The following is a 17,919-nucleotide window of genomic DNA, read 5'->3' on the forward strand; positions in this document are numbered from 1 at the left end:
TTAATAATTACTTTTTTGATGGAATCCTCTGAATTCATCTATTACAATTGAGTAGGGGTGTTCGCGGGCTAGTTTAGTTCCGTTTTGAGAGAATCTGATGCCCAAACCAATAAAAAATTTATGAATAAGCATATTGGCATTGATCATCCCTACAATAAAAGATCCCTACAATAGAGGATATTTTATAAAACTTCCTTACTTTTTCGCGGGTTGTTTGATTAGGGTTTTATCGCGTTGGTTTTTTCTAGTGTTACTAGAGCCAGTCACAATGACGTGCACCTGTAGTGTTTTTTTTTTACTTAGTCCCTCTCCGCTAATAAAAAAAATTATCAAAGAAGAAAGTTAACCATTAGTTTTTTATAACTAGTAAAGAGTCTCCATTGTTAGTGGAGTTTCATTTTCTATTTAAAAACTATTATGGACCGACTAAAAATTTAACAAGAAAAAGCCCCACGTTTCATTTGGGTTTTGGACACTTTAACTAACTCTCATATATAAAGTACTCTACATAAAAAAAAGTGTACGGTGCATATTATTTTTTCACTCTCACAATATTTTTTCATTTTTCACTGACTTATGTGTTAGAATATTAACCTACATATAAACCTCTTCTCCGCCACATCATAAGCACAATTCCGCCCCAACAAAGCATTATCTCTTCATTTTACCAATTATTTCTAGTTAATAAATAAATAAACTATCCCAAACCATATTATACATTCACACACAATAACCAATAGATAACCTTAAACTTGTGGTTTGCTCCATAATAGTGCATTGAGGTTTGTCCCAATCCTGTTAAACTTGTGGTCCAACTCTTCTATATTATTCATATATACAAAAATTAGAACTTGCTCGTATTGGAGCTTTATTTGCACGGGGCATGGACCCTCGATTAATTCATATTTTCTTTCTCATTCTCTAAAATATAATAAATATTTCTATCCTTCTCTTTCGGATAAGCCTCCTTCAACTTGCACCATGTTTCTAAATACATTTTATTTAATAAACATTCTTTTCTTTCCCTTATTTTTTTCTTCCATGCTTCACACCACCCAAAACCCAACGAAAATTCCACACAATTCTCTTTCCATTTCCTAACATATCCAACTCCATCCATGCCTTCTCCACCGAAACACCAACAAATCATTATCTAGTAATTTTGTCTTGCAGTGCAAAAGGGTTGGGTTATGTCTATAATAGCATCCTATTCACATTTTGTATACAAAAAACTTTACCATAGAGATGAACACTGTAGTCCCTCTCAGTGCTTTGTAAGTGGCAGAGATTCTTTGTTTTGGCGCAAGAGTTGTTTTGGAAACATATTGGTTGAAAACAGAAACAGAGAAGGAAAGAAGATTAGAAGAAGAAATTTCCGTGTGGAATCTATGTGGCCAGATTTGTCTAGACCAAGTACGGTTGAAATGGAAACTCTTAATGATTCTGAACAGCTTGATCAAATTCTTGTTCATGCTCAACAAAACTCTGAGCCTGTTATTATTGATTGGTATTTCTCTTTTTCTATCTTGCATAATCTTTTTTACATAACCTAATGTCAAAGATCATATGTTATTTTTTTATTATATGCTCACAGTTAATATTGGTAATTAGTCCTAAAATTCAGACACTAAATTATGAAAAATAGAGTTCGAACTCTGATAATAACGTTTAACCTAATACTATCGGCAGTTGATTTAGGTTTTGCAGAGAAATTTTTACTCAATCTTATCCTTGGATAGGATAGGATCTAAGTTGTTTGTTAAAATATGAGGTGTAGTGAGAGTGACTGTAGCTAGATATTTTTAGGATATTTTGTGGTATTTTGGGCTTTGGAATTCAAATGTTTAAAATTTGGTAGATGCTATCCACACCCTCACAATCTGTACCGCACCCCCCACATATATTTGAAATGGTCTAAATAGTAAATACATTTTTGTACTATCTAAAACTTTCTAATTTACAAGATATTTATCAAATAAATTTCAATTTTTTTTAATCTTAATCAACAAACTCTGAAAATTTTCAAATATTATTTTTTTCATTTGTGATTTTCAACTGCGTGTTAATTTGATTACTTGTTTTATTATGGAAATATAGGATGGCTGCTTGGTGCAGGAAGTGCATATATTTGAAGCCCAAATTAGAAAAATTAGCAGCTGAATTTGACACCAAGTAAGAACTACTCATTAATGTCTCTTTAATTACATTTTACTTAATTAATTTGATCAAGTAATCTTTAATCTTTCTGCTAATTTTTGTATTTTCTTAATTTTTTGCAGAACCAAATTTTACTATGTGGATGTTAATAAAGTACCTCAGTCTCTAGTCAAGCGTGGCAACATCTCTGTAAGTATATATATGATGTATCCATGATATTTTCTGGTAACAATTTGTTAGTACATTTTTCTTTAAGCTCTTATTAACATTGTTCTTCTTGTTTCATATTCATTCTAGAAAATGCCAACAATTCAGGTGTGTTCCCAATTAAATTAATATGTATACATATATAATGTAATTCATAATTAAAGAAAAATAAAATGGAAAAGTTAAATTGTTTGCAGCTTTGGAAAGATGGAGAGATGAAAGAAGAAGTGATTGGAGGTCATAAGGCATGGCTAGTGATTGAAGAAGTGAGAGAAATGATTCAAAAGTATATATAATGTCTTGTTTTCTTTTTCTTGATACTGATCCTTTCCTCTCCAAAATACAAATAACCAAATCTTGTAATATTTTTATTGTGTGTAATTGTGTATCATATATAAAACAGGGGCTTACTTTCACTTTCTTCATGTTTACTATAAGAACAAAATTATCACTATTACGAAATATATATATATAAACTAAGTTATTCAATGAACTAGCAACAAGTCGCTTTGGCCGAGTGGTTAAGGCGTGTGCCTGCTAAGTACATGGGGTTTCCCCGCGAGAGTTCGAATCTCTCAGGCGACGTTGTAATTTTTGCGCGATTTATTTTTCTATTTGACACTGTATCTCCGCCCAATCCAGCAAACTTTGAGCGAAAATAGATCTGGGCCACATATTAGAGAATTTCTTCTTCCTTTATTTTTTTAGAACTTCTTAGATTTGATTTTTTTTATAAAAAAAAACCTAGTAGATTTGTTTTTATTCCAAGTTATATTTTGGTATTCAAATATTTGGACATTATTTGTAGGAATTTTATTTTCCTGACGTGTAAATTTTTGTTTTATAGAAGTAATTTTTGAATTTTGCAATTCTTGTGCCCTAAGAATAAAAGAACGAGAAAGCAATGTTTTAAAAACCGGACCGGTCGGTCGGACCAGTTGAATCGGAAATCGGTCTGGTTCGATTGTTAGATCGGATATGTCATTGAACCGGTGTGAACCGGTCAAAACCGGTGTAAGCCGGAAAAACCGGTGGTTTAAATGCATTTTTTATTTTTTTTTATTTTAAAAACTTAAAATAACATAATTTTAATTATTTTAATGAAAAATTAAAATAAAAAATAGAAAATAAAAAAAGAAAATAAAAATAAAAATTTTCGGATGTGGTTAATTTTGTTGCAGATGATTTTGATATTGAATAAGGAGATACCAACATTGAAATAATTATTTCTTCTTTGAAATTAAATTTAGTAGACAATGAAATTACTTTATTATTATAATTTGTTCAGTTAGATTATTTTGCGATTAAATTTTGCTTGCAAATATATACTTTGTAATTTTGTACTATTTTATTATGTGTGATACTTATGTTTAAAATTTGAATTTAAATTATGAACCTGTGAATTTATTTAGGATATGATATTTTTAAAAAAATTTGTGTCGGTTATATTTTGTAGAGACTAAATCATCATGTTCGACATGTTTTATACCTATATAATTTTGTTATAATGACCGGTCTGTTCAACCGAGTTATCCGGTTTAATCCGGTTTAGTCATGCGGTTCAACCAGTGACCCATTGGTTCGACCAATAAACCAGTGACCCAATACCCTTACTGGTTTGATGTCTGGTCCGGTTTTTAAAACACTGCGAGAAAGTATAGCAATTATTATTAGAAGGGTTAATGAACTTTTTGGTCCCTCTAAATATTGCAGATTTCGTTTTTAGTCCCTCCAAAATTTTCCTTTAAGAAATCGTCCCTTCAAAAAATTTCGTCTAAACTATTGGTCCCTAACGTCAAATTTGCTAGAAATTAGCTACCACTTTAGCCACCGATTAGCTACGAAATTTGACGTTAGGGACCAATAGTTCGGAAGAAAAATTTTGAAGGGACGATTTCTTAAAGGAAAATTTTGGAGGGACTAAAAATAAAATCTGCAATATTTAAAGGGACGAAAAAGTTCATTAACCCTTATTAGAATTTAATAGATAGAATTTTAAAAAGATAAATAAATGAGATATTTCAGATTGGTAATTGTTAGAAATTTTTATTATTTTAGCACTGGTAATTAGTTATAAGTATTGTGTAATTGGTTAAAAGTACGAGAATTTCAATTTTATGTGATTTGACTTATTTAGCTTGTATCCTAGTCTACTTGTAAAAAATTTAAATATCTTTGAGGTATTGTTAGCATAGAGAATGAAAATATTCTCACCTTCAAAAACTCTCTCATTCTCTTTATCTTTCTCTGCCTCTCTCACTCTCCACAAACCCTCCATTTCACCAACGAAGTAATTTGAAGTTCTAACATTTGACATCAAGAGTTTGGTTCGATCCACCAAACATTTAGCGTGCAACATGAATTCTATCTCCAATGAAAAAGTCTCTATAAACCTAATCGCCCTTTATGGGAATAATTACGACAGATGGTGCAAGCAAATGAAAGTGTTGTTTGACTATCAAAAAGTTCTTGAAGTGATCAAGAATGGGGTGAATCCTCTTGTCGATGGTGCAACAGATGCGCAGCGAGCAATAGATATGGAAGATAAGAAGAAAGATTTTAAGGCGCTCTTTTTTATCCATCAATGTGTGGTAACAACTCTGAGAAAGTTGGTGATTGTGAATCTCCGAAGCAAGCATGGGAAATCTTGGAAAAGACATATGTAGGGGCTAGCAAGGCGAACCTGGTGAGGTTACAAACTCCCAAATGTCAACTTATTAATTTAAATGGAGCAAAAGTGGTAAATCAACGATTACGTGATGGGAATTACATAATTAGTGAACCAAATAAAAGCATGTAGAGAGACTGTTACGGGACAAAATATTGTTGTAAAAATATTGTGTTCTTTGAAGGCAACATTTGATAACATTGTAGTGGTGATTGTGGAATCGAAGCATCTTGCGACAATGAGCAAAAAGGAGCAACCAAGCTCTCTTGAGGCTCATTAGCAAAGGATGGGGGGATAAATAGTGACAAGGCAAAGGTACAGTATGCTTTGTAAGCTTAGTTAATGAGAAGAATAAGAGATCGAAAGGGAAAATGGCCCATGAAGAGTAAAAAGAATTTTTCAGATTTTTGGTGGAAGAGAAACCCAAAATTCAAAGGATTCGACTTTCCAAAAGGGTGAGAGCAACTGCAGCAAGAATGATGGTCAAGGCAACTTTAGAGGTGAAAGAGGAAAGATTGACAAAAGCAAGATACAATGCTTTAATTGTCAAAAGTTCAATCATTTTGCAAGAGAATGCAATGCGAACAAGAAATAACCTCAAGTGGATGAAGCCAAGTTTTCAAGACAAGAGTTTGATGAGGAGAGCACACTCTTGGGAAATGTGGCAGCAACAGGCAGCGGGATATCAGTAGCAGCAATTTCATGAATGTTGTTGAAACATGTTGTAACCAATTACGTAAAATCCGTAACTAGTTATAGGCATAAAAAATGTAATGGTGACTATGAGAGAAGTCTTTCAGAGCACTGAGGAATGGTATTTGGTCTCCGATTGTTCAACGCATATGACGTGGAGGAAGGATTGATTTGTCAAAATCAATTGTGCCCTGAAGAACAAAATGAAGTTTGTGGATGACACCACTCTAGAAGGTCGATGGGATCGGTGATGTTTTGATCATGAGAAAGGATGATAAACATTCCTTGATCAAATATATATTTTACATTCCATGAATCAAATGTAACCTTCTATGTTTTGGGCAATTGCTTGACAAGAGTTACAAAATTCACATGTAGAACAAGGCACTACGCGTTATAAACGTAAACAATGTTTTGTTCCTAAAAGCTCCTATAGATGCCAATGGAAATTTCAATGTTAATTTGAAATTTATAGAGCATATGCATCTTGCTACAGAGGGTAGTTGAGAAGAGTGGATATGGCACTACCGTCTCGGGCATCTCAATTTCTGATATCTCAATACATTGCAAAAGAACGAAATGGTAACAAGGTTTCCATTCATCAATACACCGGCTGAAGTTTGTGAAGGGTATGTGCAAGCGAAGCAACATAAAGGTAAATTTAGCAAGGATGCATGTTATAGAACCAAGCATCACCTTGAGGTGGTGTATTTCGATGTTTGTGGACCGATGCAAGTTAACTCGGTTGGTGGCAATAGTTATTTTGTCACATTCACCAACGATTATAATAGAAAGCTATAGAGATACCTAATCAAAAGAAAAGATGAGGTATTCAAAGTGTTTAAGAAGTTTAAGTCCATGGTTGAGCGGAAAAGCGGTCATAAGCTCAAAGTTCTCAAACAGATGGTGGAGGCAAATACGTCTTAAATGAGTTTGGCAAGTTTTGTGATCAAGAAGGGATATTACATGAAGTAGTACCACCCTATATACTGCAATATAGCGGTGTTTCCGAAAGTAAGAATCGATCGATTATGAACATGGTGATCTACATGTTGAAAGGCAGGAACTTGTCGAAAGAGTTATTGGGAGAAGCGGTATCGACACTGCCTATTCATTGAATGGGTGTCCAATAAAGAAGCTTGAGGATATAACATAGGAAAAGGGGTGGTCCGGATTCAAATCGAGTCTGAACCGTTTGAGATGTTTCGGTTATGTAGCATATCGATATGTTACGGGACAATTTAGAAAGAAGTTGGACGATAAGGGAGAAGTGATGATACATGTTGGGTATCACTCCATCGGAGGTAACAAGTTGTACGGTGCAGCAAACAGGAGGGTTGTGATCAGCCGAGACGTCTTTTTTGAAAAAATTAAAGAGCTGCAGCAGCTTGTAACCAGTTACGTTAAAGTTGTAACGGGTTACATCATTGAAAATTCATATTTTGTAGAGTTGAGAGTGCATAGCAGGCCTTTGTCGAAGCCTGGATTGAAAAGAATGTAAGAAGATCAACAAGGTAAAGAGGTTTTCCTCCAAGACTTCAAGATTGTGAGATGTTCTTAGACTACGAAGTCAACGATGATGGCGCTTTGGTCCATTTTACATATATGGTTGAATCTGTACCCGTGAAGACAGAAGAGGTCTTGAGTGATCCAAAATAGATTTTTGCAATGAGGAAGGATCTATAATCGATTGAGAATAATACTTGGGAGTTAGTTGATCTACTAGGAGGAAATAAGTCGATTGGTCTAAGATGGGTCTATAAGGTGAAGGTAAATCTCGGGTGCAGTTACCGTGCATAGATAAAAATTTATGCACCATGCATAGATTATTATGGACTCTTTGATCAAATTCTAAACATCAATTGTTATTACTCAATACTCAATACTCACCACTCAATACTCAATACTGGATTAAAAACATGATCCAATGACTTATGTAGGCTTATGCATGGTGCATAAGTAAATCCTTATGCACATTAGCCAAAGCCGTAAATCCCAATGATGAAATAATCGCGCATAAGGCTCGATTAGTTGCAAAAGGATTTTTGCAAAAAAAATTCATAAACTTTGAAGAGGTATTTGCACTGTTTGCTAGAATTAAAGCCATGATACTAGTTATTGGTATTGCAAATAACAACAATTAGTTCGTCTATCAATTGGATGTCAAATATGTGTTTTTTAACGGATCACTTGAAGAGGAGGTTTATGTGGAGCAGTCCCCTGGTTTTGTTGTAAAAAATCAAGAGTAAAAGTTCTACAAGTTGAAGAAAGCGTTATACAGTATGAAACAAGCTCCAAGAGCTTGAAACAAGAGTATAAATGGTTTCTTAAAGGAGATTGGCTTAAAGAAGTGTGTATCCAAACTTGGCGTGTATGTGAAGAAGCATATAAATGAAGGGGTGATAATCCTTTGTCTATACGTAGACGGCTTCATCTTATCTATGATTTATTATCATGTTATTTTGTAGCTTTTGTAGCAAAAGATGATCGGGACCTAGAGTCTTAACCTCTCAGAGTTTCTCATTTCGAACATTTGTCACTATATATTATCTATGGACCACCATGAGCATGTCTCGTAGTAGGGCGTTAGCTTCATCATTTTTCAAATGGTTCATCAGAGTGGTAACTTGTGGTGCGTCATCTTCACCTCATAGGTGTTGAGCCAACTTTTCCTCGACTTGAAGTGGAGGCTTTTCATTTGGTGGAGGTACAAAAGTAGTTTCAATTGGTTGGATCGGGTTCTTCAGGTGTGGGAAGTATGTAGTGAGTCCTTCTTCAAGATTGTGGTTTCTCTTCATAATCTCGCTAGGGACATATCATGGACGATTGGAGTTGTGTGTTCTTATTTTTTCCCCGATTTTCCAATCTGATGTTTGAGTAGGTTGTTGAACGTTAACGATTGTTCCCACAACCATCACCAATTCTCTTATTTATAAAGAATCAAACCGAACCACGCGGTTTTGTTAAGAAATGGTCCAAACACATCCATTCCAAATACGGTTTTTTGCGGTTTTGGTTTGATTCGGTTCGATTTTGCGGTTTTCTATTTGGTTGGTTCGATTTTGAACACCCCTAGTCAAAACTGACCTCCTAATCATATTAGACGGTCCATTAAGCCAGATGTTGGTGGTGAAATAATAAAAAACAAAAGTAAGATCACTATCCAAATAGACAGGCCTCATTTGTATAATTCGTTATATCATTTGGTAGTCATTCTTCAATCATTTATCATATTTGGTATTTTCCTATGGCAAGTCCATACTTGTTCTTGAGGTCATAAACCCTTCCTTATTTTTTTACTCTCTTTGTCTTATAAGAAGTGTCTCATTTGCATTTTTTTCTCTCAAAATAATTGTCGATTTACAATTTCAATACAATATTTATTATTATTTTTCACTACTATACCCCTACTTTTTAGATTTTAATTTATTCAACTACTTTATTAACTACAATTAATAAGAATATTCAAGTAAATGATAGTTTTTCACTAAAATCAATATATCTAATCATTTTGTTAAGAACAACGCGTTGCTCCAATATGACACTTTTGTTGAGACTGAGAGAGTACTTGAATGTAAAAGATATCATAAGTCATTAGTCTTACTTCCTCCGTCTCATAACAATTGTCTCATTTGCACTCGCAAAATAAACGCCTATTTAAAATATCAATACAACATTTATTTATTTATTACTATTATATCCCTATTTATTATATTTTTTAACTACTTCACTATCTATAAAAAATAAAGGTATCTTAATAAACAATATTAATTTTATCATTAAGACTAACATCTAATTATTTTTTTAAAAACGATGCAGAGTTCAAATAAAACTCTTGAGACGGAAGAAAGGAGTATGTGCTTTAAGTTAAACTTCCTCTTCACTTTACTAGTTCCTTGTTGGGCCATGTGTTATTGAGCTAGATGCCTTGTTGCACTGTGAATCAATGGAGTACACATCTTATTGGATCTTGGGTAATTGCCTATCATCTCCATTCATGGAGAACTTATTTAAATTCATATACCTATAAGAAATTTTATTTCAAAATACATATTCAACGAGAGCTTAGACTTCGTTAAGTTATCTCTGATTAATTTATTACTAGTACAAGGTTCTAAATGCAAAACATATTTGATTGACTCGTTCAAAAATAAGCTTGACCTTTTAACGGAATGGACACGTATTAAATCCACCCATACTCGATCTAGACAGAGTTCCAATCTAGGAAGAAGAAATGGACAGCAGTCGTCATGTGTTCATGTCTGAAAGGGTTGAAAAGGATAAATAATTTAAAAGGAAGCAGCTTTGCATCGACAAAGATAGTAAAGAGAAAAAAGTGTAAAACGACAAAATATATAATAATTTTATTAATGTAGATTATTAAAAAAATTAAGAGTGTGACATCAAAGAAGTTCAAGTGGGAATGGGTATAGTCATTTGATTCTGCATTAATTAAGACATTTGTTAAAATGTAGAGTCGGTGGTTAAAGAATGTGACGCAAATTCAATGCAGCATCGTGCTTGTGTACAAATAGTATGAAAAATAAATAAAATAGTCACAACTAAACAGTACAAAATAGTGCTATACTATAGTTTTGTGAGAAATACTGACAATGACTTTTATTGGCCTTCGAGTGTGGTTCAAATGCACCACATTTAATTTAAGTTTAAATAAAGTTATAAAATTAAAAGAAATTTTTTTATAGACCACACATTTCACAGGATCTCTTTTAGGGTGTGTTTGGTGGAGAGAAGAAGTTGAGTAGAGAGAAAGAGGTGAGAAAGAATAAAAGGTGGAGAAAGAGATGAGAAATAAAATAGATTTGGTGTATTGTTTGGTATAAGAGAATGAAGAGAGAAATAGAAGAGAAAGAGATGATATTATTTTTTAAAAAGACTAAAATATCCTTGAGTTAAAATCAATATATAACTTATATTTAATTTAACTAATAATATATTTTTATTTATTTATAAATAAATTTGTTTTAATTATTTATTAATTATATCCCATAAAAATATATTATTTATTAATAACAAAATTATCAATTTAAAATCCAATTTTTTTAAACCAACGTGTGGTTATTTTTTTATAATTGAAAGAAGAAGGAAATAAATTATATTTTGAAAAAGCAATGGCATATAAGACTTTGTGGACATTAGGGGTGCTCGCGGTGCGGTTTGGGCGGTTTTGACGAAAAAAATCATCCGAACCGCAAGAGAAAAAATAGTGCGGTTTAATTTGGTTCGGTTGACTTTTAAAAAAAATCCGAACCAAACCAAACCAAACTAATGCAGTTTGGTTCGGTTCGGTTGGTTCGGTTTTTTACAAATATTTTATTGAGCCATACATACACACACACACATATATATACTCCCTCCGTCCCAAATTATAAGAGAAAATCACTTTTTAGATTCATTGAAGAATTAATGTATTTGGTCTTTATATAGACCAAATACATTAATTATTCAATGAATCTAAAAAGTAATTTTCTCTTATAATTTGGGACAGAGGGAGTATATGACAACATAATTTTATATTTAGACATTCATACACTAACAAATAACAACAAAACTCGTCATATTTTGACAACAATTTTCCATGTAATATGTAAAAATTAAATTAGACAAAAGTAGAATATTAAACATAAAATAATAGCATAAAACAATATAAAATTATTGTAATGAAACAAAAAAATAGAAGAGACGAAAGATTAGTGAAGGTGAAAAAGAAAAAGAAAAAGTGTTGAGAGATTAGAGAAGAAGATGTGCGATAAAAATGAAACTGAAATACGGAACATTTACATAAAAATGAGAAGGTGAAAAAGAAAGAATATAGGAGAGTAAAGATTATAGAAGAAGAGGGAAGATGTATGTGGCAAAGAAGGTGAAATAATGTTATTAGAGATTTGAGAAGATCAGGACTGAAATTATATGTGTAAGGATGAGAAAATTGTTCGTATTCATAAGGCTAATGTATAATAGGTTTAATTTTGGTTGGATGTGAGTTAAGTAAAATTTAGGTTGTAACATAATGCGGTTTGATTCGGTTTGGTTTGGTTTACAAAATACAAACCGCAAACCAAACCGAACCTTGCGGTTTTGTTAAAAAATGACCCAAACTAATCCGAACCAAATGCGGTTTTTTGCGGTTTCGGTTTGGTTTGGTTTGGTTTGCGGTTTTCTATTGGGTTGGTTTGGTTTTGAGCACCCCTAGTGGACATCCTTGCTATTTCTTCTCATTTTAGGGGAGAAAGAAAAAAGGTATGGGTCCCACCATTTATTCTTCTCTCTTCTCATTTTCTCTGCTTGCCAAGCAGAAGAAATCCTCTACTTCTCTTCTCTTTCTCTCTTCCCAATCTCTCTCTTCTTAATTTCTCTCAAACCAAGCAAAGCCTTAAAAAAGAAAAATAGTTTGTACCTTAAAAAAGAGAAATAAAAAAAGAGCCGACATGATGGAATAGCTAACAAAGCGCGTGGAGTGCACATAGATACGAAGAGCGTGAGAGTAAAAGTGACAGAGGTCTACAATCCACATCATACAAAAAAAACGAAGCAGTTGAGTTGAATTTGGATAGAAAATTACAATGCACACGCAATCACGCGTACGGAGGTCTTTGCGAAAGCGGTACGATAGGTTGATAATCGAGATTCATATGTTCTTGTTAAATTACTCCCTCACTTCCATTTTTAATTTATTGCATTTCTAAGTTTTTTTTTCAAAGTAGTATTTATTTTATGAAACGGTGTGATAATAATAAGAGGAAAAGGTTAACTGACACTATAATAATAATTTTATACTGTCAATCAATTACAACTTATATCAAAATAAATTATATTTTAATTTAAATTTTTTTTTAACGATAAGATATTTTATTAGTTTTCTATTAGATGACATTGTAAAATAATTTTACACTGTCAGTGTATATAAATTAAACTCTAATAATAATTACTTGTTAAGTATATGTTTATTTTTTGTAGTAGAAGACATAAATGGAATTTCAAATTATAATTTGTCATAAAATGATTTTATTTATTTTAAATTTAATTTAAATTATAAATCATTTTACAAATACGTGTTTTAAGTAAAAGTTATTTTACAATTTTTCCTTTAAAATACTATTATCAAATTATAAATAATTTTTCTTTCACGTACAAGATTATTCAAGTTCTTTTTTTAATTCCCGTAAAATTTTCACAACGACACAATATTTGGATGCATACAAAATTTAAAAACAACACAATTTTACGTGTTTGAATTCATACACATGTGCACTCACACGGAATTTGATATGCATAAAAACTGATAGTTTATCATAATTTTTTATTTATTTATATGTGATATGTATAAATTAGTACATATATTAGAGTGCGTTGATCTTAAAACTAAAGACTCCATTCTCTCACCCATTTGTTTTAAGGGGTACTGTCTAACTTTTATATGTGATGTCTATCTCAATGAACCTGAAAGTGTCAAAATAGACTTATTGATACATTGTCACACAAACACACAATATAATACAGTGCTTTGAGTAGAAGACCAGGACTGTAATATATATATATATATATATATATATATATATATATATATATATATATATATATATATATATATATATATATATATATATATATATATATATATATATATATATATATATATATATATATATATACTCTAGTGTCTCTACCCGTGCGAGGTACGGGATAAAATTTCTTATAAAAATATTTTATAATTACTTATAATTTATAAATAAAGTTTTATTAACATTATAATTTTTTTTTGATTAGCTGCATGCAAAAAAAAATTTTATGAATAATTAACTATATTTTATTTATAAGAATATCTTTATTATTTAAAAATTTAATTTATTTAACTATAAAAAAATTAAATTTTAAATTATGATGCTAATTTAAATCGAATAGATTTTGTTAGTTTTTTTTGTAGGTTACCAAAAAAATGATTTAGTCTTTAAATAAATAATATTAATTAAGAAATTAAAACAAAAATCTTTTTTAAAGTTGCTGAAATAAATAAATAAGATCTCATTTTAAAGATGATCTTCATTTCTGAGAAACAATATATATGAAATCAATTTTAATTTATAAAATTTATATATTTATAATTTTTTTTAAATAAAATGATAAAGATTAGAATCCAATCAAAGAAATTATAAAAATTAAAAGTATAAACATTTATAGTATGTTGTGATTTGAAGAGATTTAATTTTAGGAAAACAACTTAGTTTTATTATTACATGTCTGAAATAATTTATAAGATTTAAAATGTCAAATAAAAGCGTTTTAGTAATAATAATAATATTTTTATTATAATATAATAATAATAAATAAATATAACAATAATAATATTAATATAATATTCAATCACCACTATTAATAATAATAATATAAATTATATATATTATTATAATATTTAGCAAATAATAATAAAAGTTTTAATATTTTTATATTATAATTTTCATAGTTAAATTTTAATATTATATTATAAAATTTATATTTCAGAATACTCCGTTTAAAAGCATCTCTTAAATAAAAAGTAAAATAAATATATTATGTGAAAAAATATTTTAGTTATCCTACAAATTTCCTACAAATTAGAGGAGGGATAAATTTACTCTAAGAATAAGTGTAGAAGACTTACTCCAAATTTATATAGATTTCTAAAAATAATTAGATTAAATGATCAATTAAAATCGTTAGATTATTGATAATCAATGGTTAAGATTTAGAGTATGTCTTCTACACTTACTCTTGGAGTAAATATATCTCTCCTCATATATGCCGGATTTGAAAAAAATATAGTACTGTAACATTGATATTTTAGGGTGTGTTTGTTCGAAGGATTAAAATAATAATCCTGGGAATATTATTACTGGGAATTTTATTCCCATTTATGTGTTTGGTGACTAATATAATTTCCTGAAAATATTTATGAAATATATTTAATTTAATTTTTAAAATTAAAAATAAATAAATTGAAATGCTTTTAAATGAGAAGTTATGGGTGGTTACTTTTTATTCCCATGGAAATGTAATATTCCCACCCTATAACATGGAAATAGAAATGGACAATATTACGTGGAAAATAAGTTCCTAGAAATTAGAAGTTCTTAGACATGATTTATCAAAACTTAAAACAAATATAAAAATTAAAAATATTTCAACCTTTATTCCTGAGAATAAGTTTGCGATGCATGAAACAAACGCCCCCTTATTCTCTCTTTTATCTACACTTTCCCACCTTGTGCTTGATGTAATTAGTTATAAACTTATAATATATTTTGCTTTTTCAAACTTTATGTTTTTAATTTTTCTTTATTTAATCCTATGTGTTGTGATGCAGATCGTATATGTGATCATCATTAGTTAAATGAATATTTGTAAGTCCAATATTCCAACTGCGAACCAACTCAACAATTCCTTTTATAAAATCATTGAGGAAATAATAATGGTACAATCCCAAACGCGGCTTCACCGACACACGACAATTGGTGCAATCTTCTTCCGTTAACAAATCACACAAAGCATTGATGGGGTCATATGCCAATATTGTATAGGAGGCCTCGCCTCTTTTTCTTTATAATTTCAAATCCATTGACAAATAAAATACTGTCGTTTCAAAATAACTTAACGTAAACAAAAATCATCTTAATTAATATTACTTACAATTTAATATATTCTACTTTATAGTTATAGTAATATATTAATACATTATTAAAATATTTAATTTATCGTATAAAAAAAGAAAAACAGAAAGAATAAGGAGACATAAAACCTGATTTTTATTTAATTAATTAAATGTGCGATATTTTGAATTTAAATAAATGTAATGTGTAAATTATTTTTCATTTAATTAAAAGATGTCAAATGATATTATTCAAATTAGAAAATGCACAAATGACATGCATTTAGTCGGTTTGAAACTAAAGAATTCTCTAATTCTCCATGTTAGCATATTCAACAACAAATATGATTTCATGCAATTCAACTGAAAAGAAGGTGTAAATTCTAATCTTAATTGAGAAAGTTCACACGAATGTTTTTAAAATACTCTCAAATATGTCACCACAAATTGATATTCTAGAATTTTCTCTTGAAGGTTCATCCGTGTTGTACTTAATTCAATTATGACTAAAAAACACTAATTAATTTGTAAGATTCCAAGTGCGTGAGGAGGTAGACATTTGATGTCAAAACATTTAATAATCGCAAGCTCGTAAATTGAAGAGTGCATATGCCTCTTGAAAGAAGTAGATGATATATAGGCCAATTGTTTAACATGAAGAATGTATATATATCAAAGTCAATGTTACCATTTTAAAGCATGACATCATTTCTTTTGTGTCATGTTTTTAAAGAATTGTTATGATGAGAGTCATGATCAAATTCTAAATTTGAGAGCTCTAATTTCTACAAACAAGTTTAAATATGTTTTCGTAACTAGTTTTATCAATGTTCATGCCAAACAATCACTCTGTCCAATGCTAGAAAAGTAAAATGTACATGGATCTCATAAATAAGTGATTTACAGTATTCACATCATGATTGTAGAGAGAACACCTCAAAATCATATGTGTTCCCCTTCAAATCAAGTTGACTTCTGTTGCAATAACATTATGCATAAACTTCTAAGTTACTAATGACTTAGCAGGTAGTATGTAGGGATGTAAATTAAATTTTGTCCAAGAAGGCTCAATGTGACCCCTCTTAATACAATTATATGCATCTTTAAAAAATAGATCACCATTTGTAGATCTTGTCCAAATAGGTTTATCAACATTATTATTAATAAATGAAAAGTTAATTTTCAAAATGTCTTCAATTACTTAAGGAGGCAAAATGAATAAGCTATGAGGAATGTTCCAATTGATGTCTTGGATAATTGAGTTGACCTTAACAATTTGCATAAATTGAATATCCACTGGTAATACTAGGTGTAAATATTTAATTTTGTATTCCAACCAATTGTAAGTTCATAAACCAATATTCTTCTCATTATCAACCTTCCATCTACGACATCCCTTTAGAAAGGAAAATAAATTCTTAATGGCATACAATATTGAAGAAGAAATATGATGCATGATTGATTTTTTGTGCCTGAAGTATCTACTAATAAACTTAAAAGACCATTAATTATTAATAGTCAACAACTTCTAACAAAGAGATAAACAACAAACTTTATTTATCGTCTTAATATTTCTTAGACCAAGACCTCCTTTAGACAAAGGTGGCCAATAACCTTCCAAGATGTAGTAATCAAATTTCTATTGTCTATGCTACTTGTACACAAAATTTTTAACGAAAAAAATCTATTTTGTTAAGAAGATTTGTTGGCCATTCATAAATCCTAAGGCTATATATAAAAATGTCTTATATGACTGACGAGACCAATTGAACACTACCCATCATAGAAAGAATGTACCCATTTCAATTAACTAGCTTGGCAAATACTCTATCTGCTATGATCTGGAGATGACGAGTTCTAGGATTTCCTTTCAATATAAGAACTATGATATATGTACTATAGTGAATCAAAGAATATCTACAATGTGCCTCAACCTAGATCCAGAAGTACCTCCACCACAAGGCTTACATTTAGTTGGGCTGATGTGATGATCAAAATTTTGACCATATTCTTGAAGGATATGGTTAATGAATTGAGCATTTTTCCTAGTAATTTTGAAAAATATCATAAGGTCATCTACAAAAAAGTGTGGTTAAGAATGATTGTCTTACCAACTAATATGTATATCCACTTATACTGATCCACCAATATAGATAGCAACCTAGTAAGTATCTCATCAACAATGTAGAAGAGTAAGGGAGAATGGAGATCTCATAAGTTCAACTAATGTTTAACTAGACCAGAGAATCAAAAGGACAATAAAATTGAATGTTTATTTGCATTGACTTATTTGAACTTACGTAGTAGCATAATTTTTGTGAGATGATTTGTTTGAGAGAACTTATGAAAACACCGTATGACATTATTCATAGGATTTCTTTTAACTTATTTTCATAAAATTTTCAAGATAACTAAGTTTTACTTTTATATTTAAATATAAAGTATAAAATATAATATAAAAACAATAAATTCATTCATATTTATTAAAATAGTCCGGCCTATAGATTTATAAGACTTTTTGTATGACATTTGGCCTAATCTATTTAACTAA

At 30.3% G+C, this 17,919-nt stretch overlaps 1 protein-coding gene and 1 non-coding gene across 2 annotated transcripts; both read left to right on the forward strand.

The window, feature by feature from the left end:
- Positions 1 to 971: 971 nt before the first annotated feature.
- Positions 972 to 2,780, forward strand: LOC131612510 (thioredoxin-like 3-1, chloroplastic). The gene is made up of 5 exons (XM_058884302.1): positions 972 to 1,507; positions 2,098 to 2,172; positions 2,280 to 2,346; positions 2,455 to 2,472; positions 2,562 to 2,780. The coding sequence occupies exons 1-5, from the start codon at positions 1,191 to 1,193 to the stop codon at positions 2,658 to 2,660; spliced, it is 576 nt and encodes a 191-aa protein (XP_058740285.1). The 5' UTR covers positions 972 to 1,190; the 3' UTR covers positions 2,661 to 2,780.
- An 87-nt stretch (positions 2,781 to 2,867) lies between these two features.
- TRNAS-GCU (transfer RNA serine (anticodon GCU)) lies at positions 2,868 to 2,949 on the forward strand. The gene has a single exon. It is a non-coding gene; the product is annotated as a tRNA-Ser (tRNA).
- The last annotated feature ends 14,970 nt before the right edge of the window (positions 2,950 to 17,919 follow it).

Source organism: Vicia villosa, linkage group LG6 (assembly GCF_029867415.1).
Source record: "Vicia villosa cultivar HV-30 ecotype Madison, WI linkage group LG6, Vvil1.0, whole genome shotgun sequence".
Taxonomy (NCBI): Eukaryota; Viridiplantae; Streptophyta; class Magnoliopsida; order Fabales; family Fabaceae; genus Vicia; species Vicia villosa.

What these genes read in the sequence shown, in the direction of transcription:
- LOC131612510 (XM_058884302.1), top strand. Translation starts at nt 1,191, where the DNA reads ATGTCTATAATAGCATCCTATTCACATTTTGTATACAAAAAACTTTAC. An exon ending in GAGCCTGTTATTATTGATTG is followed by an intron (nt 1,508 to 2,097) that starts GTATTTCTCTTT and finishes ATGGAAATATAG; the next exon opens with GATGGCTGCTTGGTGCAGGA. An exon ending in GCAGCTGAATTTGACACCAA is followed by an intron (nt 2,173 to 2,279) that starts GTAAGAACTACT and finishes AATTTTTTGCAG; the next exon opens with AACCAAATTTTACTATGTGG.